The sequence below is a fragment of the Thalassophryne amazonica genome, chromosome 15 (assembly GCF_902500255.1).
Source record: "Thalassophryne amazonica chromosome 15, fThaAma1.1, whole genome shotgun sequence".
NCBI classification, from domain to species: Eukaryota; Metazoa; Chordata; class Actinopteri; order Batrachoidiformes; family Batrachoididae; genus Thalassophryne; species Thalassophryne amazonica.
In genome coordinates this window covers 97,066,327-97,093,262 of record NC_047117.1, presented here as the reverse complement: position 1 = coordinate 97,093,262, position 26,936 = coordinate 97,066,327, and the positions used below count along the sequence as shown (strand labels likewise).

Sequence of the window (26,936 nt, the reverse complement as noted above, 5' to 3'; positions counted from 1 at the left end):
AGCCTTATTCCAAAATTGAGTAAATTAATTTTTGTCCCCTCACAATTCTAATCACAACACCTCATAATGACAACATGAAAAAAATTGTTCTTTATGTCTGCAAATTTATTCTAAATAAAAAACTAAGAAATCACATGTACATAAGTATTCACAGGCTTTGCTCAATACTTTGTTGATGCACCTTTGGCAGCAAATACAGCCTCAAGTCTTCTCAAGCTTGGTGCACCTATCTTTGGGCAGTTTGGTCCATTCATCTTTGCAGCACCTTTCAAGCTCCATCAGGTTGGATGGGGAGCGTCGGTGCACAGACATTTTCAAATCTCTCCAGAGATGTTCAGTCGGATTCAGGTCTGGGCTCTGGCTGGGCTATTCAAGGATAGGGATGGGTATTGATAAGATTTTATCGATATTGATGCCATTATCAATTCTGCTTATTGATCTGATTCCTTATCAATTCCCTTACCAATACCTCTTGTGAATTTTCTGTGTACTAAGAGTAGGCTTTAAATGTTTTCTAAGTCAACAACATTTTATTGAGTCTTAAATAAATATGAAATTGGTCACTGGATCCTTGATCTCTGGACATAAATAAAAATAAATCTGTAGTTTTTGTCAAAAGCATTTCCTTTCAGACATTTTGGCATGAACGTCTCTCCACACCTCTGAGCTGAGCTCAGCCGGCTGCTGCACGTCAGCGCAGGACGTCTCATTTTGGAGGAAAAAAAACCTTTTGATCGATTGCAGTTTGTTTGAATTACAACTTTTGGAAAGAGGTGACATTTGATTTAAACGGTGTTTCGCTTTGAATTTATTAGTTCTGACTGGACTCGGCAGAGAGCCACACAGCATTTGGAGCTGTGTGAACAGAACGGAGGATGATTCTCATTTCTTTCTCCCAACAAGACAGGAGTCCCAGTTAGTGACTTTAATTTGCACAAAAGTGACTCTCGATTGACATATTCAGGGACGAAAGTGGTGAAAAACAAAAACAAAAAAAAAGCTGAAACCCAAAATTACCCCCCAACACCACCTGCACGAAAATGTTTGAATTCTAGAAGTTCTGAAATGCAATCTGGGACTATTCCAGATTAATTCCAGTAGTATTCTGCTCTTACTAGGATGCAGCAGTTTTCTAGTTTGGCAGATAGTTCTGGAGGAAATCACTGAAGAAATTGAAAATATGGTTTGACTGAAACAAATTGTTACTAAACTTAAATAAAACAGGGATGAAGTGGAGGTGGAAGAGTCACTAGGTGTTCACAGGAAACTTATTTATTTATTTATGTTCATTGTTAGTTGGTTTTATTTTTTCTGTTGTGTTTTTAATCAGGTTCTTTTTGTCTCTTTCTATAAAATTGTATTGTAGCATTATTAGTTATTATTACTATTATTATTAATATATAAACAAAAATAAATTTAAAAATATTACAATTTGTAATACATTTGACTTTTATGACAACAAACGCTGAGTCATTAATTATTATACAGAAAACAAATGAACACAAATGTACTGATGCAAACAGCTTAATGCTAACTTTAACACTGAAAATGCCATAGACATGCTAATGCGTTAGCATGTCTGAAGGACTGATAAGGGAATCGTTAAGCAAAAAGGCTATTGATGTCAGTGGATCGAATCATTTCTTAACGATACCTGAAAAGAACCGGTTCTCGATACCCAACCCTACTCAAGGACATTCACAGAGTTGTCCTGAAGCCGCTCCTTTGATATCTTGGCTGTGTGCTTAAGGTCATTGTCCTGCTGAAAGATGAACCATCGCCCCAGTCCGAGGTCAAGAGCACTCTGGAGCAGGTTTTTATCCAGGATGTCTCTGTATATTGCTGCATTCATCTTTCCCTCAATCCTGACTAGTCTCCCAGTTCCTGCTGCTGAAAAACATCCCCACAGCATGATGCTGCCACCACCATGCTTCACTGTAGGGATGGTGCCTGAACTTCTTCCATTTACAGATGATGGAGGCCACTGTCATCATTGGGACCTTCAAAGCAGCAGAAATGTTTCTGTACCATTCCCCAGATTGTTGCCTCAAGACAATCCTGTCTTGGAAATCTACAGACAATTCCTTTGACTTCATGCTTGGTTTGTGCTCTGACTGTCAATTGTGGGACCTTATATGTACTCGTAAACAGGTGTGTTTCTTTCCAAATCATCTCCAGTCAAGTGAATTTACCCCAGGTGGACTCCGATTAAGCTGTAGAAACATCTCAAGGATCATCAGTGGAAACAGGAAGACCCTGAGCTCAACTTTGAGCTTCATGGCAAAGGCTGTGAATACTTGCGTACATGTGATTTCTTCAGTTTTTTGTTTTTGTTTGTATAAATTTGCAAAAAAAAAAAAAAAAAATTTACACATCATCATGTGGAGAATATTGGGGGGAAAAATTAACTTCATCCATTTTGGAATAAGGCTTGTAACATAAAAAATGTGGAAAAGCTGAAACGCTGTGAATACTTTCTAGGTACGCTATACAATCTAAGAAAAAACATTGATTCTCAGCTGCAAACAGTTTGTGGATATATGTTAATCTTACTTTTCCTGTTCCTTATGTGCTTGTATTTCAGACTTGTCTCTGAGCTGTTGAGGAAAACCAAATCATTGCACTAATAGGAGCTAATGCTCATCAAATATAGTTTCAGATAGTCTCTGAAATGAATGTGGAATGGACTCTGCCCCGGGAACAGGCCCACTGAATGGCATGAGCACTGCTGGATGGCCAGTGCCTGTGGAGTGCATGGACTTCTCATCAAATGCATCTTCTGTGTTGTGTTATGTTCCGTTTTGTAAAACTTTAAAGAACCTTGTTACCGTTAGAATGGCCTAAGCTGAGTCTGGTCTGCTTGAGGTTTCTTCCTCAAATCATCAGAGGGAGTTTTTCCTTGCCACTGTCACCTGTGTGCTTGTTCTAGGGCAGGGGTGGGCAATTTTTACAAGGGGCCACATAGGGAACCTGAGTTATGTCCCAAGGGCCACACCATCGATAACTCGGCTGTCTCCCACAAAAAATTACCTATTTAATAGCTTTTATAGGTAATTTTTATTATTGTAATAATATGTAAATATTTAAATACACCTAAATAAACCTCTCTAATGATTTGCAACACACAAGCTTGACATTTTTAATATATGTAATCATAATGACAGACCTCATGAGGGCCGGACAGAGACATGCAAAGGGCCGCATGTGGCCCCCGGGTCGCAGTTTGCCCAGGTCTGCAAGGTTAGACCTTACTTTTGTGAAGCGCCCAAAAAAGCATACAGTTTGATTTTCTGACATTTCTTTTAGATTGTGTCTCTCACAGTTGAAGTGTACCTACAATAAAAATTACAAACCTCTCCATTCTTTGTAGGTGGGAAAATTTGGAAAATCAGATATGTATTTGCCTCACTGTATATCAGGCCTAGTTTGTGTTCCACAGCTATTTTTGGGTGAAGAAAAGACGAAAGAAAAGAAAGAAAAGAAAAATTTCCAATACCTCATACTGATCAACACATCTCCATTCCTGAAGATAAACAGCAGAATGTTGTCCTGCGTGACATCATGGAAATTTGCATTTTTCTCATTGGCAAAGAAAAGGTCTGGTTTCCATAAGCACTGGAACATCTTGGGATCAACAGTAAGTGCTTCACTCTTGAAGTCCGTAGGAAGACGAAGACGAGGGTCATTCCATCTCTGGCGAAGAAATATGTTCACTCTATAATCCTGCAAAGACAGAAAAGTTGTCACAGTACAGTACACGTTTTGATGCATGTAGAGAAAAGCTCTCAGACAACGAGAGGATGCATACAACATTTTCAGGTCTCTTACTTTGGCTGGTGATAAAGTCAGTTGAAAAACTTTGCTCATAATGAACGAGGTAGAGATAGGGTGCTTTTCTGTGCTTTTCTGTATACCCACTGCTGTACAGCTCGTTGCTCCTTTGGAGACATTGAATAAATAAAGTGAAAGTGAAGGGTGAGGAGCTCGGTCACTCGGGAGGAGCTCAGAGTCAAGCTGCTGCTCCTCCACATCGAAAGGAGCCAGCTGAGGTGGCTTGGGCATCTTTTCCGGATGCCCCCTGGGCGCCTCGCTGGAGAGGTGTTCCGGGCACGTCCCATCGGGAGGAGGCCACGGGGAAGACCCAGGATACGCTGGAAGGACTATGTCTCTCAGCTGGTTTGGGAACACCTCGGGGTTCCCCTGGAGGAGCTGGGGGAGGTGTGTGTGGATCGGGAGGTCTGGGGGGCTTTGCTTGAGCTGCTGCCCCGCGACTTGACCCCAGATGAAGCGGAAGAAAATGGATGGATGGATGGATGAATAAGGTGCTTTTGAGAAGAAAACAGTGAACAAGGCAGTGAAATATTTCTGTTTGCCATCACTGGATGTTTGCATGAATCACCAAGTTCACACAGATCATTAAAAAATAAACAGTCTTATAGACCACTTACACACATATAGCTGAACACACAAAGTAGCCTATATTAATATTATTACTGAATATGGCTGCATGCAGTATCTGACACTTTCTCACTGCAGAACATAAAAATAAACTGGTCAGTCGAACAACCTCTCTCTCTTTCTCACACAGTAAGTCACATGCACACAAAGACACACATGCACACACAGACACACACCTTAATCAATATTGTTTAACTGTGTGGAAGAAAATGCCAAGAACATTAGGTAGTATAAATAAATTAATTGGGGAAAAAAAAAAATCACAGTTTGATCATAAAATTTAAAAAAGAGAGAAAGTTGTGTTGAGTATGACTACTCTTGTTCATGCATACTTAGTAGTTCATAATTTCCTACGACACTGAGTGTCAATTCTGAGGCTATTATGTTATTCATTCATACAGTTAAAAATATTCATGTTCTGAGTCTAAAAAACTTGTTCTGTAAAATAGTTCCTTTACTACTGTGATCAAAAACATTGATTTGAATCTCAATTTTGAGGCTGTTCTGCAAATAGTTTTCAAATAAACAATAAATATTGAGCTTCTGATCAATTCATATCAATTTCAGACTTAAAATAATGTACTGATTTAAGCCCCACCTATTTTGAGTTAAACCATGCCCACTTCCAGTTTAGGCCCAGCCCACTACGAGTACAGAGAGACAGTGGTGTACTCGCTCATCCCTAATATGTAATATTAATGATGTGGCGAAATGACTAAAACTGCTGAGTAAAGGTTACAAATGATTTTGTGTCGATCTGTATTCTGTAAAGTAGTGACTTCAGTTTTACTGCCTGCATGCTTTGTCTTGATGAATATTGCATCATTCAATTAGAAGTCTCACTTTCATAAGTCTCAATTTAGGCCTTTTTAATTAGTCTCGGGTTTTTCTTCACATCAGGTTTTCCAACTTAAGATAAGAGCAAATTCATAGATGGAAATGTTTATTCTCTCAATTTGGTGGGTCACATGACAGTTGCTTTGACACTATATTCTACTGATATAAGAATATACATGAATGAGATTAATTTCTCTATGATATACTCCATATTCATTCTAGTGTAGTGTTTTCAGATTTCTTTCAACTTGGTCCAGAAATTATTGAATAATCTTACTTTCACCCTGGCTGGTGTGGCTGTTTCATTTTATTTATTTTATTTGAAATTTTAGCAGAGAAGCACTCCGTAAAAGCAGTGCTGCAGGTGGGTTAAGAGCAGTCTTATCTTTATATGATGCGCTTGAATATGATACGAGCCTACAAACCTCTTACTTTCATCCCCGATTATTTCCCATTGACTTAACTTCATAATGAAATTAAGGATGGCAAACCTGGTGTGTTTGACAAACTGATGGTATTATTTTTTATCTGGACTGGGATGAACAAATTCATTCAAGTCTATTATATAAATAGTCTGATCCTCTTCTGTATTTGTTTTGGCAAATAGTGGATGTACAAATGTGGAGCTGAATTTAAATAAATGTAACGGCACAGTAAAAACACAAAATGCAGATTTATGGTGAAACTCTCTTGAAAACATTGATCATCGTCCACTGATTTCTATTTATGTCTGGTTGTTAGATGCAAATCAAGATGGCAGTGCTCTGGCAACAGCCAGCGAATAAGCGAATCAGCCCGGTCTTCCATCTAGTGAGTAAATAGAAATCGATAGTTTGTGTAATGTCCACGTGTAGTTCACAGGATGGAAATTATTTGTTTGTTTTCTTCAGACCGTGTGGACTAAGCAATTGTGTGCTACGTGCAGTGAGTTGCACCTTGAGCCGTTCCAAAGGTGAGTTTTTTTATTTATATCATGAAGGCCTGGCACAACTGTTGCCACGTCAATCCGCCTTCAGAGGTACATGTTGTGGATGTCATGATAGGTGTTAAAGCTTCTGCAGGCCTTCCGTGCACCAGCATGGACTCCCAAAATCTTCCAAAATTTCCTGTCTTGTCTACTGTGTCAATAGCATGGCCCAAGCAGACGGTCACCCCTTTGAGTCTGGTCTGCTTGAGGTTTCCTCCTCAAATCAGAGGGAGTTTTTCCTTACCACTGTCGCCTGTGTTTTTGCTTTAGGGGTTGATAAGGTTCGACCTTTATGTGAAGTGCCTTGAGCCAACTTTGTTGTGATTTGGCACTATATAAATGAAAATAAAATGAAATTGAATTGCGAACCCCAAACAGGATCCAGTGGGGGTGCACGTATGGCACAAGCTGGACATGCTGGCAGGATTTGATGTGTCTGACCATAACGAATATTCCTCAAACAGTCTGGCCAGCTGTCACACTGCACCTCGACCCCCATACGAGCTTTTACCACTCCAAGCGCACCTCAACGGTGCTGGGCATTTGCTCTACAGTTGGGCTAGGACTTTGGAGTGTGCCTCTATTTTAGCCAAGTGTAGGTTGAATGACTATCCGGGTGGCATTCGCTCTCATTCGGCCTCTAGTGTGAAGGGGAGGTGCATCCAGGCACAATCAGGACATCTGGCCCAGATCTGATGTAGCCAAACACTTCAAACTGCCCATTAACGCTGCCAGGAGGCTTTGAATAGTGTTTTCAAGCCATACAAATATTATGACTGCAGTCAATTTACAGACAGACTGCAGTTAGACCACTATTCGATATGTTTTCCACCTCTGGCACACCACAAATGTTGAGTGCATGTGTTCTGGCTGCACGACTGTGCCAACTGCTCTCAGACTGCTGTCCGACATTTGCAAATGCACCTTGACACACTCCCGATTGGGGGTGGGATCCCCATTTGGCCTCATTCGTGGTATGTGTGAAGGGGACCTTAGGAGAACCACCGCGCAGTCCCCAAAACTATGATTTAATAAACACCAGAACCTAGGTTAGCTGGGTCCAACGCTACGGAAGGAGCGTGTTCTGGCATCTTTCGTCAAACATAGAGCCACCCATGCACTTTATGCATTGATGAGTTCATCGTTTAGCTTCTGTGTGTGTATATACACACACATACGGGGTCTGTTAGAAAAGTATCCGACCTTTTTATTTTTTTCAAAAACCTGATGGATTTGAATCACGTGTGCTTGCATGAGCCAACCTTGAACCTTTGTGCGCATGCGTGATTTTTTTTCACGCCTGTCGGTTGCGTCATTTGCTTGTAAGCAGCCTTTGTGTGGGACATGTGCAGTGCGCTCGGCGGATTTTCATTTCAAGTAAAATGGCGGAACAACTGCAGCAGCACGACTGCATCAAATTTTGCCACAAACTGGGTGACAGCCAGGTGGAAACCATTCGGATTATTCAGACGGCTTTCGTGACGATCCTCTGGGCATCACACAGATTAAGGAGCGGTACAACCAGTTTAAAGACGGCCGCACAACGGTGGAGAGCGAGCCACGCTCCAATTGGCATCAACACGCTGAAACGACCGGATCATTTCCAAAGTGAACGCTGTGGTGATGTGGGACCGTCGTGTGATTATCCGAGAAATTGCGTAAGAGGTGGACATCAGCACTTTTTTGGCACATTCCACTGTGAAAGAAGATTTTGCCATGAAAAGAGTGTCGGTGAAATTCATCGGCACGAAGCTGATGGCGCAGCAACAGCGCCTCTGTGATGAAGCCTCACAGGACATGTTGTGACATGCCCTGACATGTCCAGCTTGTCCACAATTTCTCGGATAGTTACACGACTGAAAAACCACCGAAAGCTGTCTGAATCTTCCGAATGGTTGACGAGCTGGGCATGTTACAACATGTCCTGTGAGACTTCAACACGGAGGCGCTGTTGCTGCGCCATCAGCTTTGTGCCCATGAATTTCACCGCCACTCTTTTCATGGCAAAATCTTGTTTCACAGTGGAATGTGCCGAAAAAGTGCTGATGTCCACCTCTTCCGCAGTTTCTTGGATAATCACACGACGGTCCCACATCACCACAGCGTTCATTTTGGAAATGATCCGGTCGTTTCAGTGTGTTGATGGCCGACCGGAGCGCGGCACGCTCTCCACCGTTGTGCGGACATCTTTAAACCAGTTGTACCGCTCCTTAATATGTGTGATGCCCATAGGATCGTCACCGAAAGCCGTCTGAATAATCCAAATGGTTTCCACCTGGCTGTCGGCCAGTTTGTGGCAAAATTTGATGCAGACGCGCTGCTCCAGTCGTTCCGCCATTTCCTTGGAAAGAAAAAACAACGAGAGACTCCACCCATCCTCACACAAAGGCTGCTTACAAGCAAATGACACAACTGACAGGCATGAAAAAAATCACGCATGCGCACGAAGGTTCAAGGTTTGCTCATGCAAGCACACGTGATTCAAATCATCAGGTTTTTGAAAAAAATAAAAAGGTTGGATACTTTTCTAACAGACCTCATACACACACACACATAGAATATAGGAAAACTTAACACATAGATAATCTGTCTTCGAAACTGTGTCAGTTCTAAACTGATTAGCAGAATGAGGTGCAGCAGTATGGGAGAGCAGGTGTCTGTAGTCCATAATCAGGCTAAAGGCACTGCAGAAATGACTGAAACAAACATAGTTCACAGCAGAGGGCGACAAAGGTTGTCAGATCATTGTAGTAGCGTATAGAGACAAAATGACAAAAACAGTGCTGCTGTCCAAATGCCATACTTATGGATGTGTTTTAGGCAGAACAGGTTGCTCAGTGGGATAAGATGTCTTCAAAAAGATAACAGGATTGTCTCAGTTCAGCCAACTGTAACTGGGAAAGTGACCTGTGATGGACTGGTGCTGTACTGGCATCCAAGGGAAATCATTGACTCTCATCTGCAATCCCGGGGTGAGTAGTGACACCAATGGGCAGAAGGTATGTACAGGAACACTGCTAACATTCTGCCGGCTTTGTCGGTGACTGAAGAGGAGATGATGATTCTGAACTTGAACTTAATATCTCGTGTCATGTGCAGCCCTCTGGAACATCCTGTGATTTCAAGTTGTACAAATAAACTCAGTGAAGTTATTTTACCAGTTCTGCCATTTACAGGCTATTCCAGTTCATCCATCCCACACAAGGTCATGAGCTCAAGGTTTTAAATGAGAATAAGTGTATGTCACATGTGCATGGGTCACCATAGTGGTTTCCTGGATGGATCCAAAGCTGTTGATGAAGATGTTGACCCTGGACTCCACAGGAATACCTGAAAATCGTAAACAGAATCAGAATATTACATCATTGGCAGCCTCAGTTAATGTTCAATGACAGTGAATAGACAAGGTTATTGCAGCCAAAAAAGCCAGATAAGACAACAGTTGATAATCAGTTGACTTCTTCAACACTGATGAACGCAAAATAAATTGAATGTGCTTCTGGTCTTTATAGACTAATCCACACAGCCTGGTCAAGTTATTGTGCCACAGATGTATTCCAGATCATCTGAAGGGGTTTTCAGTCATTTCTTGAAGTAATCAGGGACAAACGATCTGAGACCTTCAACTACAGTGTGTATATTGAAAAAGGTTTCACGTTAAACCCCCCACCCCACCCCTCGCCAATGGCTGCTGGGATATGTTCTAGCCCCCATGACCCTTAAATGGAATCAGTCAAAATGAATGAATGGTTTAATTTACAAAAATATAATTTTTATAAATTAAATCATTTGTGACAGGTTGTGCTGTCCATGAAAGGACAGCACAACCTGTCCTTTCATTGTTAAACAGATGATCTGTAAATCTGCCTGTGAGGACTAATGGGAGTGATGCTTTGTCATCATTATTTAATTGTATTCGTGATGTAAAGCAGTGGCTGTCCCAAAACGTCCTTTACCTGAATGATGGTAAAATGGAGATCATGGTGTTTGAGAGCTCTGGCATACCAAATGTGGTAACACCAAATTTTGGTGCTTTGGCTAATTATGTAAAACCAGCTGTCAAGAATTTGGGAGTGATATTTGACAGCTGTTTGAGGTTTGATCAACAGATAAATTCTGTTGTCAAAGCTAGTTTTTTCCAACTTCGCCTTTTGGCTAAAATAAAGCACTTTCTCAGTAGACGTGATCTTGAGACGGCCATTCACGCTTTCATCAGCTCCAGACTTGATTATTGTAATGCACTTTATTCGGGCATTAATCAGTCGTCTCTTGCACGTCTCCAGTTGGTGCAGAATGCTGCTGCTCGTCTTTTGACAAACACTTTTAGATGTGAGCATATTACGCCCATACTGTACTCACTCCACTGGCTTACAGTTTGTTTTAGAATTGATTTTAAAATTTTAATGTTTGTTTTTAAAGCTATTTATGGCCTTGCACCTCCCTACTTGTCTGAAATTTTAACTTTGCGCACCTACAGTAGGACATTAAGGGCGTCTGGCCAGCTTTACTTAGATGTTCCAAGGTCAAGATATAAACGCTGGGGTGATCATGCTTTCGCGGTAGCTGGTGTTGTGTGGGCCGCCAGAAGAGGAGGTACTGCTGGCCCACCACCAGAGGGCGCCCTGTCTGGAGTGCGGGCTCCAGGCACCAGAGGGCGCAGCCGCCTCACAGGAGCAGCCAGGGTGACAGCTGTCACACATCACCGGCAACAGCTGTTACCAATCATCTGATCGGCAGGGGTATATCAGCAGGACGACGTCTCCACCTCTTTGCCAAGATATCGTTCTACCTGGAAGGCAATACTCTCAGCTGACTGCTTGACAGTAACCTTTGTGATTTTTGTGAGTGATTGCAGACTTTTTACTCCAACGAGAGGTGGAGGTAGCTTCCCTGCCGTGCAGGTTGCTGGGTGCAGACGCGCCCACGTTTAATTGTGTTCTTGTTCCTCGCCAGCAGTACCAGGTCCGACACGCGGAGGCAGTGGCCACCTGGGCGTTCGGAACTTGGCGGCTCCAGTATTCCCGGGGTCCTGTGGCGGAGGAAACCGTATGGTTCCGGTTCTACTTTGGAGAGGCGTCTCCTATCTTCGAGCCTGCCCACACGACACCATTGTGAATTGAATTTTGTCCATTGTTGTAATTTGTTGTATTTGTTGTGCACGTTCGCAATAGTAAAGTGTTGTTATTTGACCTATTCCATTGTCCGTTCATTTGCGCCCCCTGTTGTGGGTCCGTGTACTTACACTTTCCCAACAGGATATCTCGGCCAACGTCATGGATCCCGAGGGGCGTCAACCGGCTGTTGAACGGCCAATGGAAGAACAGGGCGCACAGGCGTCCGCAGGAGGAATGGTCGGTGAGTTGCAGTGGATCCTCACCGCTTTCACGGCTCGGTTGGATTTAATAACCGAGCAGAACGTCCTCCTTAACCGCAGGGTGGAGGCTCTCGCCGCGCAGGTGGAAGCGCGCCCTCAGGGCGCTGCTGCGGCTCTCCCTCCTGTCGACCCTGTGCGTAACAGTGACGTTCCACAGGTCGTTCAACGACCCCTCCCACCTTCCTCTGAAGCATACATAAGCCCTCCAGAGCCATACGGGGGTTGTGCGGAGACATGCGCGGACTTTCTTATGCAGTGTTCGCTCGTCTTCGCACAACGTCCCGTCATGTACGCGACTGATGCTAGTAAGATAGCTTATGTCATTAATCTGCTTCGCGGCAAGGCACGCGCTTGGGCTACAGCGCTTTGGGAGCAAAATTCACAGCTCCTTCTGACATATGATGGGTTTGTGAGGGAGTTCAGAACAGTGTTCGATCACCCAAATAGAGGAGAGACCGCTTCAGCCGTGCTGCTGTCAATGAGACAGGGGCGCCGGAGCGCAGCTGCTTATGCAGTCGACTTCCGCATCGCGGCTGCGAGGTCCGGCTGGAATAACACTGCCCTCCGCGCCGCCTTCGTAAACGGACTGTCGTTGGTCCTGAAGGAGCTCCTGGTGGCCAAGGACGAACCGCGGGATTTAGACGGGCTTATTGATCTCGTTATACAATTAGACAATCGGTTAGAGGAACGCCGTCGGGAGCGAGGCGAAGGACGTGACCGGATACGCGCCGCCCCTCTCCCTTCCGGGTTCGAAAAGGGGCCGCCCTCCCCACGCTCCACAGCCGCAGCGCTTTGTGGGGCAACAGCTCCCCCTGTTGACGTTGTTAGGGAGACGCACAGGGCCAAAATGGGGAGGCTGATCCGTGGAGAGTGTTTTCTCTGCAGCTCAACAGAGCACACACAGAGAGACTGCCCCAAACGGCCAAAACGTCAACACTCGCCCTTAGAGACTGGGCTAAGGGGGGGTCAAGACATTCAAGTGAGACACACACAAATTGCCACACGACTCCCAGTCACAATCCTGAGCGGGGATTTAACCCTTCAAGCCCGAGCACTGGTGGACACGGGGTCAGAAGGGAATCTGCTAGACAGCAGAAGGGCAAAGGAGGTAGGGCTCCCTCTGGTGGCGCTTCCTACGCCATTGCAGGTGCGGGCACTAGATGGCACCCTCCTCCCTTTACTCACACACAAGACACCACCAGTAACTCTGGTGGTGTCTGGAAACCACCGGGAGGAGATTGAGTTTTTTGTAACTCCTTCTACCTCCCGCGTGATTTTGGGCATCCCATGGATGTTAAAGCACAATCCCCGGATCGATTGGCCGTCTGGGGTGGTGGTTCAGTGGAGCGAAACCTGCCATCGGGTGTGTTTAGGATCCTCGGTTCCTCCTGGGAACTTTCCCAACAAGCTGGCCCGAGACTGTGGAATGAGCTACCTACTATTCCTGACCTAGCACTTTTTAAATTTAAGTTAAAGACTTATTTATTTAAACTGGCTTTTAACACTTAGTGGGGAGGTGACATGTTCTGTTTTTATGTGCTGTTTTAAAATTTTATTCTATATGTGTTTTATTTTTGTGAATTTGTGTTTTTAATGTTAAGCACTTTGGACACCAGTCGGTGCTGTAAAGCGCTTTATAAATAAATGTTGACTGATAATTTCACAATAAGCACAAAAATACACAATACATGGGGCCTCATGTACAAAGACTTGTGTGGATTTCCTACTGAAACATGGTGTACGCCAAAACCCAGAAACTGGCGTAATCCCAAAATAATTTAGATATATCAAAGTGTGCATATGCATGGATCCAAGCACATTCCATTTGTACATCCCAGTGAATGTGGAATTGTGCACACATGGACAGGTACCAAGCTCATCCCTGTCCACGCCCCTATTTAAATATGCAAATTATTCCCCTTCCTGTCCAGAATGATCATGTAAGAAAAGGAATTTAACTGAGTGTGAGCTACAGATGAAGTGGAGTAAATGACTGGCAATATGCAGGGATATTTTATTTGGTACCCTGTCAACAGGAACAAACATGAAGTGGAAGCAGTGCATACACTGAATGCACTGCGGCAGACAGTGTGTGACATCACAACTATAAAAATGCATTTATTGACAAATACTGAACACAGTGAAACAATCAGGGATTTGCTGAGAATCTCTAGATTCACCATTAAGTAACAAAATAATAATAAAAAACCAACATTTGAATGCACACACCCAAATGTGCCCATGCAGAGTTCATTCATAACAATTATGCGAATAAACTATTTACTCATCGCACACGTGCCAGATGGGAGCACAAAATGCAGGATGACATGGAGGGGAGGGGTTCTGGAGGAGTTATGGTTAGAGTTAGAAATTGTAAAATTTAAAAAAGTAGCATGGAAATGTCACTCATTTTGTGATGGGAGCATGAAAACAGTGTGAGACTGGGCTGCTCCACCCACACTGTTAATCAGGATGAAGGAGTCGTGTGTTGAACCAGGCCACCGAGTCACCATGTTAGATGCATTTGTGCATCACATATGATTTGAACACTGATGGAATAAAAATGTTCCTATTAACAAAAACAAATTCATCATGTGATGGCATCTTTATGGCAATATGGGTTCAGTGTACAGCTACGATCACATTAGGATCACAAACCGGCTCTCACTGCAAACTGTCCTTTAATGTTGGAGTATGATGCACCTGGATGACATTCGGATGATAGTGTTCCACACAGCTGGCATGGGTCGGCTCAAGGTTGACTGGCACAGTCCTGACTGAGCAGCCAGCTCACGTTGGAATGCCCGTGTTACCAGCACCTGTGTGGGCACAGACAACCCCTGGCTCCTCGCCGCAGTGCACTCTGGGACGGCCACAATTTTGCACACAACTCCAGTAACAGTGCCCTTGGTAATTGAAATCAGCTTATAAGCCAGTTATCATTTACAAGTAAATCCTTGTGTTCCCTGAATATTTGCTCATGTCAGACTGCACCATTTGTAAGGCCCTCTGACAATGCTAATGTAGCCACTGTTAGTGCCATTTTACGCATCACTTTGCGTGTGCTTTTATATCCACCCATATAACTGCAATCAAGCGTATGTGTTAATTGTTCATAACTCTGATGACTTCATGTTTTCATACTATTACTGCTTCCCAGCATCATCTCTATGTGTCAGCAGAGGAACAATAGGTGTAGAAACGTGTGTACGGCAGACAGGATTTTTGCGTGACGCACTGCACATTTCCATGCTCATTTCACTTTTGATACATCCAAACGTTAGCATGCAGACAGACAGCTGCCATGTTTTTGTGCATACGCAGCTTTTGTACATGAGGCTCCTGCACTGCAGATGATAGCGTGAAGTCTGACCTTTAAAGTTGGGTCTTATTCTTGGGTCGTAACTGATCATCAGACGGTTCAAGATGTTGGAGGTAGAGTTTGCAGGAACCTGGGCCAGATCTTCTGGACTCAGCTGCCTGATTTAAACAGAATGTTAGCAGCAGTATCATTCATTTCTTTTGAAATTAAACATTTTTACAAAAATCACTGATACGTGATGAACTACTGAAAACTGTTCAACAGATAAATCATAAATATAACGTTTAATGTCTTAAATCCTCTCACAACAGCAAACCATTTGGAATCTTAACTACAGATCTGCGAGCTGACAGAATGATCTTCCTGCTTGGTCACACTCCTGTGGGAAGAAATGTTTACCGTTGTATTCAAATTAATATCAATGTGTTTAAAAAAGCTCAGGACCCTTAGTCTTTATTTCCATACACACAAATGCATTGTGAACACTGCACATTCTATTCCAAATCAAAACATGAAAAAAAAAATTGTTTTTACTTTACAGAAATTGAAGAAAAGGTAATATTAGGCTGTTGAAAAAAAAAAATGTCAGTGTATTTTTCTTTCTGTGAGTCTTATTCATCCCACACATGTGGAACTTGTTGAAGGTTGAAGACAGTAAATGTTCTTCCTGCTGGTTGTTTTTCCTAGAAAATCTGAGTAAAATGGATCATTCAGACACTGATTAGAAGAGCAGAGTACTATGATGAAAACAGTTGATTGGAGAGGGGAAAACATGAAGTGCAGAAAATGATCAACTGCTCAGATAAAATGAGATGTGGAAGAAAACAGAAAACCACCATTCAAATGGAGCAAAGAACAGACAGAAAGCCAAAGACTCAGACAACAATAAGCCCCAGGGGGATAAGAGGAGGTCTGAAGCTACCTGTGAGTACTGTAACAATTAGAAGATGTCTATGTGAAGACAAATTATGGACAAGATGTCCCCCAAAGTCCCACTGTGGAAAAAACACATATGTTCTGAAGAGGTTTGACCAAGAACACATTGACTGGAATAAAGAGAAACAGCAACATTTTGTGGACTGATAAAAAAGATTTTTCTTTTTGGGTCTAGAAGCCACAGACAGTTTGTCAGATGACCTCCAAAAACTGAATTCAAACCACAGTCCACTGTGAAGACACTGAAGCCTGCTGGAGCATCATCATATAGAGACATCTGTCATACTTTGGTGTCTGATCTATTGATCACATACCAGGGATCACGGATCAGTTTGAACACATTAAAATACTTGAAATATCGTTTGGTCTTGTGCTGAAGAGGAAAGGTCCTTGAAATGGGTGTTTCAACAAGACAACAACCCCAAACACACCAGCACGTGTTCAACCAGATTAACATTATGGAGAGTTCAATCCAATCCCAGGATCTTAATCCAACAGAAAACCTGTGGGGTGACATCAAAAATACTGTTTCTGAGGCAAAACCAAGAAATACAGAGAAACTGTGGACTGTAGTCCAAAGGTCCTGGACTGGAAAACCTGCTCACAGAAGACAGAAGTCGGTCGGCTCCGTGAAACACAGATGTGAAGCAGTTCTCAGAAACAGCGTTCATACAACTAAATACTAGTTCAGTCATTCACAGGAAAGAGAAATCTTCAAGAATTTTTCACTTTTATAGAGTAAATGTTGGAGTTTGTAAAGAAAAATACAGACATTTTTTGAACATCCTAATATTCCTTTTTTCTTCAATTTCTGTAAAGTAAAAGCAAATTTGTCTTCATGTTTTCATTTGGAATAGAATGTGGAGTGTTCACAATGCATTTGTGTGTATGGAAATAAAAGCTATTATAAGGATTTTGAGCTTTACTCACTTTTCTAAACACGCTGATATTTTGAATACAACTGTACATGCAGACCTGAATTAACAAACTGGTTAACCTCTGGCTTTTAGACCCAACAGTTCTGTTTACTGGCAAATATAATGATTTAAAGAAACAACAACAGAGACATTTGTCATGAAATGCCCCACGCGCAGTACTATTTTCCATGTAAAGTGCAGTAATATGTACATGTGTGGGGTCGGTATTTGATTGAACCCTCATGTGTTTGATGTAAACTGGGATACACAGTGGAAAAATTGGAGACTGACATTTATTTAGAGGATGTGGCCAACAGTGACCATAAAACGTCGGTAGCCTTCGAACAATTGGTAATTTTTTTAAAGTAGGTCAAGGTCACCGGCCTTCGAACTCATGCGAAGTACTCCTCCAAGGCAGGTACCCACCAAATATGAAGTTTTTGCAAGCAACAGGTGCTGAGGTACACTGCTGCAAACAAATTTCAGGTGAAGGATTTGTCTGTTGTGACCACTGGTGACCTTGAAAAGTAGGTCAACGTCACCGGCCTTCAAACCCATGCAAAGTACTCCACCAAGGCATGTACCCACTAAATATGAAGATATGAAGTTTTAGCGAGCAATAGGTGCTGAGCTACGTTGTAGCGAACGAATTGCAGCCAGACAGACGGATGGACAGACAACCCAGATGCTATACGCCCCGCCTCGCAGCGCAAGCACCGCCGGGGCATAAAAATCCAACATCGGACTGGAATTATTTTCTTCATGTGACGTGCTACCACTGTGTGAAGATCATCAAAATCCACCAACACCACAGCTGTCATCAAGAAAACCCACCAACGTCTCTATTTTTGGAGGAAATTGGGAAGGGCCGGACTGAACACCGAGGTCCTCAGGGTCTTCTACAGCTGTGCAGCGGAGAGTGTCCTGTCGCCTTTCTGTGTGGTATGGTGGCGGAGAAGAAAGTGCTGCAGCAGGTGGTGAAGTCTGCACAGAGGACCATCGGATGCAGCTTACCACCCATTGAGGACATCTACATCTCCAGATGTAGAGACAAAGCCACCTGCATCCTCCGAGACTCCACCCACCCTGCGCACAGTCTGTTCACACCCCTTCCCTCTGGAAGAAGGCTGTGCAGCATCCGGGCAAAAACGTCCAGACTGAAAAACAGCTTCGACCCGAATGCTGTCAGACTGTTGAACAGTTCAACATCCACCACCAAACTGTGAACATTGCACTACATGCACATTCTACTGGATGACAGGCTCTCTGTTGGGACTGTTTACACTGAGACTGCTACCTGCTGCTTTGGACTTGAATTAACAGTCTTTTTCAAGACTTTTTTACTTTTTTTTTTTTTACTTTTTTACTGTGCTCCAACGCCTAAGGAAGAACTCTAACGGTCGAAACATCGCGACGGAGCACTTTTATCTGCTAACTTTCATCAGCGTTGGCAAGCTAACTAGCTTGCTAACGCTTTCGTTTTTTATTTATTTATTTTTTTTATTTTTTATTTTTCTCTTTTAGCACTGTTGTTGTGCGTTGCCTGTGCTGCTTCATGGCCTGTTTGGTGCCTTGATTGGGGCACTCCTTCTGCTGAATCACCTTTAAATTATTTATACATTATTCACTTTGTGTGTTTTTAGGAATCCGCTAGCTTAGCGTAGCTACTAGCTCTTAGCCGATTTAGCATGGCGGCTTCTCCTGTCTCTCCCGCACTTTTCTGCTCTGGGTGTGAAATGTTTAGTTATTCCTCGGCCTCCTTTAGCAGTAACGGTACTTGTAATAAGTGCAGCTTATTCGTAGCTTTGGAGGCCAGGCTGGGCGAATTGGAGACTCGGCTCCGCACCGTGGAAAATTCTACAGCTAGCCAGGCCCCTGTAGTCGGTGCGGACCAAGGTAGCTTAGCCGCCGTTAGTTCCCCTCTGGCAGATCCCGGGCAGTCGGGAAAGCAGGCTGACTGGGTGACTGTGAGGAGGAAGCGTAGCCCTAAACAGAAGCCCCGTGTACACCGCCAACCCGTTCACATCTCTAACCGTTTTTCCCCACTCGACGATACACTCGCCGAGGATCAAACTCTGGTTATTGGCGACTCTGTTTTGAGAAATGTGAAGTTAGCGACACCAGCAACCATTGTCAATTGTCTTCCGGGGGCCAGAGCAGGCGACATCGAAGGACATTTGAAATTGCTGGCTAAGGCTAAGCGTAAATTTGGTAAGATTGTAATTCACGCCGGCAGTAATGACACTCGGTTACGCCAATCGGAGGTCACTAAAATTAACATTAAATCGGTGTGTAACTTTGCAAAAACAATGTCGGACTCTGTTGTTTTCTCTGGGCCCCTCCCCAATCAGACCGGGAGTGACATGTTTAGCCGCATGTTCTCCTTGAATTGCTGGCTGTCTGAGTGGTGTCCAAAAAATGAGGTGGGCTTCATTGATAATTGGCAAAGCTTCTGGGGGAAACCTGGTCTTGTTAGGAGAGACGGCATCCATCCCACTTTAGATGGAGCAGTTCTCATTTCTAGAAATCTGGCCAATTTTCTTGGATCCTCCAAACTGTGACTGTCCAGCATTGGGACCAGGAGGCAGAGCTGTGGTCTTATACACCTCTCTGCAGCTTCTCTCCCCCTGCCATCCCCTCATTACCCCATCCCCGTAGAGACGGTGCCTGCTCCCAGACCACCAATAACCAGCAAAAATCTATTTAAGCATAAAAATTCAAAAAGATAAAATAATATAGCACCTTCAATTGCACCACAGACTAAAACAGTTAAATGTGGTCTATTAAACATTAGGTCTCTCTCTTCTAAGTCCCTGTTGGTAAATGATATAATAATTGATCAACGTATTGATTTATTCTGCCTAACAGAAACCTGGTTACAGCAGGATGAATATGTTAGTTTAAATGAGTCAACACCCCCGAGTCACACTAACTGTCAGAATGCTCGTAGTACGGGCCGTGGCGGAGGATTAGCAGCAATCTTCCATTCCAGCTTATTAATTAATCAAAAACCTAGACAGAGCTTTAATTCATTTGAAAGCTTGTCTCTTAGTCTTGTCCATCCAAATTGGAAGTCCCAAAAACCAGTTTTATTTGTTATTATCTATCGTCCACCTGGTCGTTACTGTGAGTTTCTCTGTGAATTTTCAGACCTTTTGTCTGACTTAGTGCTTAGCTCAGATAAGATAATTATAGTGGGCGATTTTAATATCTACACAGATGCTGAGAATGACAGCCTCAACACTGCATTTAATCTATTATTAGACTCTATCGGCTTTGCTCAAAAAGTAAATGAGTCCACCCACCACTTTAATCATATCTTAGATCTTGTTCTGACTTATGGTATGGAAATAGAAGATTTAACAGTATTCCCTGAAAACTCCCTTCTGTCTGATCATTTTTTAATAACATTTACATTTACCCTGATGGACTACCCTGCAGTGGGGAATAAGTTTCATTACACTAGAAGTCTTTCAGAAAGCGCTGTAACTAGGTTTAAGGATATGATTCCTTCGTTATGTTCTCTAATGTCATATACCAACACAGAGCAGAGTAGCTACCTAAACTCTGTAAGGGAGTTAGAGTATCTCGTCAATAGTTTTACATCCTCTTTGAAGACAACTTTGGATGCTGTAGCTCCTCTGAAAAAGAGAGCTTTAAATCAGAAGTGTCTGACTCCGTGGTATAACTCACAAACTCGTAGCTTAAAGCAGATAACCCGTAAGTTGGAGAGGAAATGGCGTCTCACTAACTTAGAAGATCTTCACTTAGCCTGGAAAAAGAGTTTGTTGCTCTATAAAAAAGCCCTCCGTAAAGCTAGGACATCTTACTACTCATCACTAATTGAAGAAAATAAGAATAACCTCAGGTTTCTTTTCAGCACTGTAGCTAGGCTGACAAAGAGTCAGAGCTCTATTGAGCTGAGTATTCCATTAACTTTAACTAGTAATGACTTCATGACTTTCTTTGCTAACAAAATTTTGACTATTAGAGAAAAAATTACTCATAACCATCCCAAAGATGTATCGTTATCTTTGGCTGCTTTCAGTGATGCCGGTATTTGGTTAGACTCTTTCTCTCCGGTTGTTCTGTCTGAGTTATTTTCATTGGTTGCTTCGTCCAAACCATCGGCATGTTTATTGGACCCCATTCCTGCCAGGCTGCTCAAGGAAGTCCTACCATTATTTAATGCTTCAATCTTAAATATGATCAATCTATCTTTGTTAGTTGGTTATGTACCACAGGCCTTTAAGGTGGCAGTAATTAAACCATTACTTAAAAAGCCATCACTTGACCCAGCTATCTTAGCTAATTATAGGCCAATTTCCAACCTTCCTTTTCTCTCAAAGATTCTTGAGAGGGTAGTTGTAAAACAGTTAACTGATCACCTGCAGAGGAATGGTCTATTTGAAGAGTTTCAGTCAGGTTTTAGAATTCATCATAGTACAGAAACAGCATTAGTGAAGGTTACAAATGATCTTCTTATGGCTTCGGACAGTGGACTTATCTCTGTGCTTGTTCTGTTGGACCTCAGTGCTGCTTTTGATACTGTTGACCATAAAATTTTATTACAGAGATTAGAGCATGTCATAGGTATTAAAGGCACTGCGCTGCGGTGGTTTGAATCATATTTGTCTAATAGATTACAGTTTGTTCATGTAAATGGGGAATCTTCTTCACAGACTAAAGTTAATTATGGAGTTCCACAAGGTTCTGTGCTAGGACCAATTTTATTCACTTTATACATGCTTCCCTTAGGCAGTATTATTAGACGGTATTGCTTAAATTTTCATTGTTACGCAGATGATACCCAGCTTTATCTATCCATGAAGCCAGAGGATACGCACCAATTAGCTAAACTGCAGGATTGTCTTACAGACATAAAGACATGGATGACCTCTAATTTCCTGCTTTTAAACTCAGATAAAACTGAAGTTATTGTACTTGGCCCCACAAATCTTAGAAGCATGGTGTCTAACCAGATCGTTACTCTGGATGGCATTTCCCTGATCTCTAGTAATACTGTGAGAAATCTTGGAGTCATTTTTGATCAGGATATGTCATTCAAAGCGCATATTAAACAAATATGTAGGACTGCCTTTTTGCATTTACGCAATATCTCTAAAATCAGAAAGGTCTTGTCTCAGAGTGATGCTGAAAAACTAATTCATGCATTTATTTCCTCTAGGCTGGACTATTGTAATTCATTATTATCAGGTTGTCCTAAAAGTTCCCTAAAAAGCCTTCAGTTGGTTCAGAATGCTGCAGCTAGAGTACTGACGGGGACTAGCAGGAGAGAGCATATCTCACCCGTGTTGGCCTCTCTTCATTGGCTTCCTGTTAATTCTAGAATAGAATTTAAAATTCTTCTTCTTACTTATAAGGTTTTGAATAATCAGGTCCCATCTTATCTTAGGGACCTCGTAGTACCATATTACCCCAATAGAGCGCTTCGCTCTCAGACTGCGGGCTTACTTGTAGTTCCTAGGGTTTGTAAGAGTAGAATGGGAGGCAGAGCCTTCAGCTTTCAGGCTCCTCTCCTGTGGAACCAGCTCCCAATTCAGATCAGGGAGACAGATACCCTCTCTACTTTTAAGATTAGGCTTAAAACTTTCCTTTTCGCTAAGGCTTATAGTTAGGGCTGGATCGGGTGACCCTGGACCATCCCTTGGTTATGCTGCTTTAGACGTAGATTGTGGGGGGGTTCCCATGATGCACTGTTTCTTTCTCTTTTTGCTCCGTATGCATCACTCTGTATTTAATCATTAGTGATCGATCTCTGCCCCCCTTCACGGCATGTCTTTTTCCTGGTTTTTTCCCTCAGCCCCAACCAGTCTCAGCAGAAGACTGCCCCTCCCTGAGCCTGGTTCTGCTGGAGGTTTCTTCCTGTTAAAAGGGAGTTTTTCCTTCCCACTGTTGCCAAGTGCTTGCTCATAGGGGGTCGTTTTGACCGTTGGGGTTTTTTATAATCATTGTATGGCCTTGCCTTACAATATGGAGCGCCTTGGGGCAACTGTTTGTTGTGATTTGGCGCTATATAAGAAAAAAAGTTGAAGTTGATTGTCACCTTAATACTCTAACGCTGCTGCCGACCCTGTGAATTGTATATATTCTATGGCCACAGGGGTGCGCATATGGTACACTGCAAAAGTTTATATTGCAAAAGTTTATACAATAGGTTAGGTTAAAAAAAATAAAAAATTGTCCCAGTTAACTACACCAAGACCTGGAGAAACTGCATTTCATTCTGTCTGTAATGGTCGAGTGACAATAAAAGTGAGTCTTAATCTGGTTTAGGAGATGTTCTTACACTCAACAAAAATATAAACGCAACACTTTTGGTTTTGCTCCCATTTTGTATGAGATGAACTCAAAGATCTAAAACTTTTTCCCACATACACAATATCACCATTTCCCTCAAATATTGTTCACAAACCAGTCTAAATCTGTGATAGTGAGCACTTCTTTGCTGAGATAATCCATCCCACCTCACAGGTGTGCCATACCAAGATGATGATTAGTGCACAGGTGTGCCTTAGACTGCCCACAATAAAAGGCCACTCTGAAAGGTGCAGTTTTGTTTTATTGGGGGAGGATACCAGTCAGTATCTGGTGTGACCACCATTTGCCTCATGCAGTGCAGCACATCTCCTTCACATAGAGTTGATCAGGTTGTCAATTGTGGCCTGTGGAATGTTGGTCCACTCCTCTTCAATGGCTGTGCGAAGTTGCTGGATATTGGCAGGAACTGGTACACGCTGTCGTATACGCCGGTCCAGAGCATCCCAAACATGCTCAATGGGTGACATGTCCGGTGAGTATGCCGGCCATGCAAGAACTGGGACATTTTCAGCTTTCAAGAATTGTGTACAGATCCTTGCAACATGGGGCCGTGCATTATCCTGCTGCAACATGAGGTGATGTTCTTGGATGTATGGCACAACAATGGGCCTCAGGATCTCGTCACAGTATCTCTGTGCATTCAAAATGCCATCAATAAAATGCACCTGTGTTCTTCATCCATAACAGACGCCTGCCCATACCATAACCCCACCACCACCACGGGCCGCTCGATCCACAACACTAACATCAGAAAACCGCTCACCCACACGACGCCACACACGCTGTCTGCCATCTGCCCTGGACAGTGTGAACCGGGATTCATCCGTGAAGAGAACACCTCTCCAACGTGCCAAACACCAGCGAATGTGAGCATTTGCCCACTCAAGTCGGTTATGACGACGAACTGGAGTCAGGTTGAGACCCCGATGAGGACGATGAGCTTCCCTGAGACGGTTTCTGACAGTTTGTGCAGAAATTCTTTGGATATGCAAACCGATTGTTTCAGCAGCTGTCCAAGTTGCTGGTCTCAGACGATCTTGGAGGTGAACATGCTGGATGTGGAGGTCCTGGGCTGATGTGGTTACACGTGGTCTGCGGTTGTGAGGCTGGTTGGATGTACTGCCAAATTCTCTGAAACGCCTTTGGAGACGGCTTATGGTAGAGAAATGAACATTCAATACACGAGCAACAGCTCTGGTTGACATTCCTGCTGTCAGCATGCCAATTGCACGCTCCCTCAAATCTTGCAACATCTGTGGCATTGTGCTGTGTGATAAAACTGCACCTTTCAGAGTGGCCTTTTATTGTGGACAGTCTAAGGCACACCTGTGCACTAATCATGGTGTCTAATCAGCATCTTGATATGGCACACCTGTGAGGTGGGATGGATTATCTCAGCAAAGGAGAAGTGCTCACTATCACAGATTTAGACTGGTTTGTGAACAATATTTGAGGGAAATGGTGATATTGTGTATGTGGAAAAGTTTTAGATCTTTGAATTCATCTCATACAAAATGGGAGCAAAACCAAAAGTGTTGCGTTTATATTTTTGTTGAGTATATAATTATCATGGACAGATGGGCAGGCAGACGGGCCGACATTCATCAAACGTATATTTGCAGGAGGTATCTGGGTTGGACCACTGCACAGGGGAACATGTATTGTGGTCAGACAAATCAGTGTTCTAGATCTTTTACAGGAGAAATGGACACAAAAATTACCAGCCTGTTACCAATAACAAGTCCAAAAGTCGGGCTCTGTCATAGAATGAGGTTGTGCCAGTGCTGTTGGATAAGGTAATTTACGTTTCTGTGATGAAGCATTAATGCAGAAAACTATATTGAAATTTTAGAGCAACATATGCAGCCTTCAAGAAGACATCTTTTGCAGGCACAACATCCATACATTTTTCAACAGGACAATGCAAAACCACATTCTGCACACATAAAGGCATGGCTGCAGTAGACGTGAGCAAGAATACTGGAAATGCAACAATGGTGACTTGGGACTGTTGCACACCTTAAGATGTATTTGCAGGAAGAAAGGGACAAAATAACACTGCAATGCCAAAATGTCTTTTCAGTTCTGAGAAGGTATGGCAACATGACAAAGTGGGAAAAGTTTTATGTCCCAACTTTTTTTGGAATGTGTTGCAGGCCTAAAATGCAGGAATGGATGAATATTAACAAATAAACTGAACAGAAAAAAAACATGAAATATCTTGAGTTCATACAGTCTGCAATAAAACAGAAGTCAGTGTAAGAATTGCTGGATTATTTGTATTTTCCGTACTGTTCCAACTTTTCCAAATTTGGGGATGTACATCTCAGCTCTGTTCCACTCTCTGTACTTTGACCTGTGATGTACTTGCATCTTTTACTGTCACAACATGTTTACAGAGCTTATTTTAGTGTCAGCTGTAATGATAATGAACAATGGTAATTTATTGCAGATGTATTTATGGAATATACAGTGTTTCATTTACTTACGAGGGGCAGATTACGTGTTTGCCTTTCTTTCCTTTCTTTGTGGACTTTCCTTCTTTCCCCGTGGTTAGATCCCAACAACACAGCAGCAGCACAAGGCTGATCATTGGCCTAAATCCAGTCATGGCACCTGCACAAAATTCAACACAGCAGCAATACAGGATCAAAAATATGTTGATGCAGACAGTTGGTGTTTGATCGAGTTCATCACATCACTGGGATCAGGGATTCCTTTAAATATATTAGTTGACAATGCTGTATGACCTACATGAGACTTTTTTTTTGCTTTCTGCTGCCCCCGGGTGTTTGGGGTACAACACAGTGGAGAGATCTGCACCGGTATATGAAAGAAGTTTCACAGCAGATGCCCTTCTTCACATCTCCTTTTGTGTGTGGAGAAAGATGCAGCTGCTGGTGTTCCTCAGTGGTCTCCCAGCCACGTTCAATCAGTACCTACGCTATTGAACATGACATGGCTGCTTTGAACAGCATTAATAAGACCATGAAAACCCAAGTTTCACCTCACCCTGAGCTTTGTCCCACCAAGTTGATTCTACTATTTTTCTGTGTCTATGACTTCGTCCTGGCCCACAGAGTCATGTCCCTATGGACAGGACACACTAAATTACCCTACCAGCCATGTCATGGCATTGCATCCCAGCTGATCTTTGGATGTCTGTAGGCCTACAAGTTTTTAGTGCTGTCTGTGGCAGACATCCTGGTTCACAGCTCAGGACTTTCAGTTCTGCCTCTAACTTACCCCTCTCCCTGCTTTTTGGTCTTTTAGTTTTTATGATGCTGCTGTGGTTTAGCCAGAAACAGAACCCAGATACAAGAATGCACACACAGTATGGCATCAAGTCTGGGAGCATGCGCTGGTGTCACACTCTCGGAGTTAAAGTTTCACAACCATATAGTAAGACAGGAAGCACCAGGGGCAATATGTACAAATACTTGCGTGGATTTCCTACTGAAACACAACATACGCCAAAACCCAGAAACTGGTGTACGAGGTCTATTAGAAAAGTATCCGAACTTATTTTTTTCAAAAACCATATGGTTTTGAATCACGTGTGATTGCGTCAGACAAGCTTGAACCCTCGTGCGCATGCGTGAGTTTTTCCACGCCTGTCGGTTGCGTCATTCGCCTGTGAGCAGGCTTTGAGTGAGGAGTGGTCCACCCCCTCGGCGGATTTTCATTGACAGGAAATGGCGGAATGATTTGGGCTTTTTTCCATCAGAATTTTTTCAGAAACTGTTAGAGACTGGCAGCTGGAAACCATTCGAAAAATTTATC

The 26,936-nt window shown here is 43.0% G+C and overlaps 1 protein-coding gene across 2 annotated transcripts in view; it reads right to left on the bottom strand.

The window, feature by feature from the left end:
• The window catches only part of LOC117526353 (glycine receptor subunit beta-like), a 158,609-nt gene that overhangs the window by 99,610 nt on the left and 32,063 nt on the right, over positions 1-26,936 (bottom strand). The window contains exons 1-5 of one of the 2 annotated variants that reach the window (XM_034188418.1): positions 26,355-26,360; positions 25,643-25,769; positions 15,010-15,116; positions 9,525-9,592; positions 3,497-3,723 (exon numbers count right to left, since the gene is read on the bottom strand). In XM_034188418.1, coding sequence (XP_034044309.1) covers positions 3,497-3,723; positions 9,525-9,592; positions 15,010-15,116; positions 25,643-25,764 — 524 coding nt within the window. In that variant the 5' untranslated portion in view covers positions 25,765-25,769; positions 26,355-26,360. Of the gene's footprint in view, positions 1-3,496; positions 3,724-9,524; positions 9,593-15,009; positions 15,117-25,642; positions 25,770-26,354; positions 26,361-26,936 lie in introns of those variants that run through there. The other variant, XM_034188419.1, reaches the window with a different exon arrangement.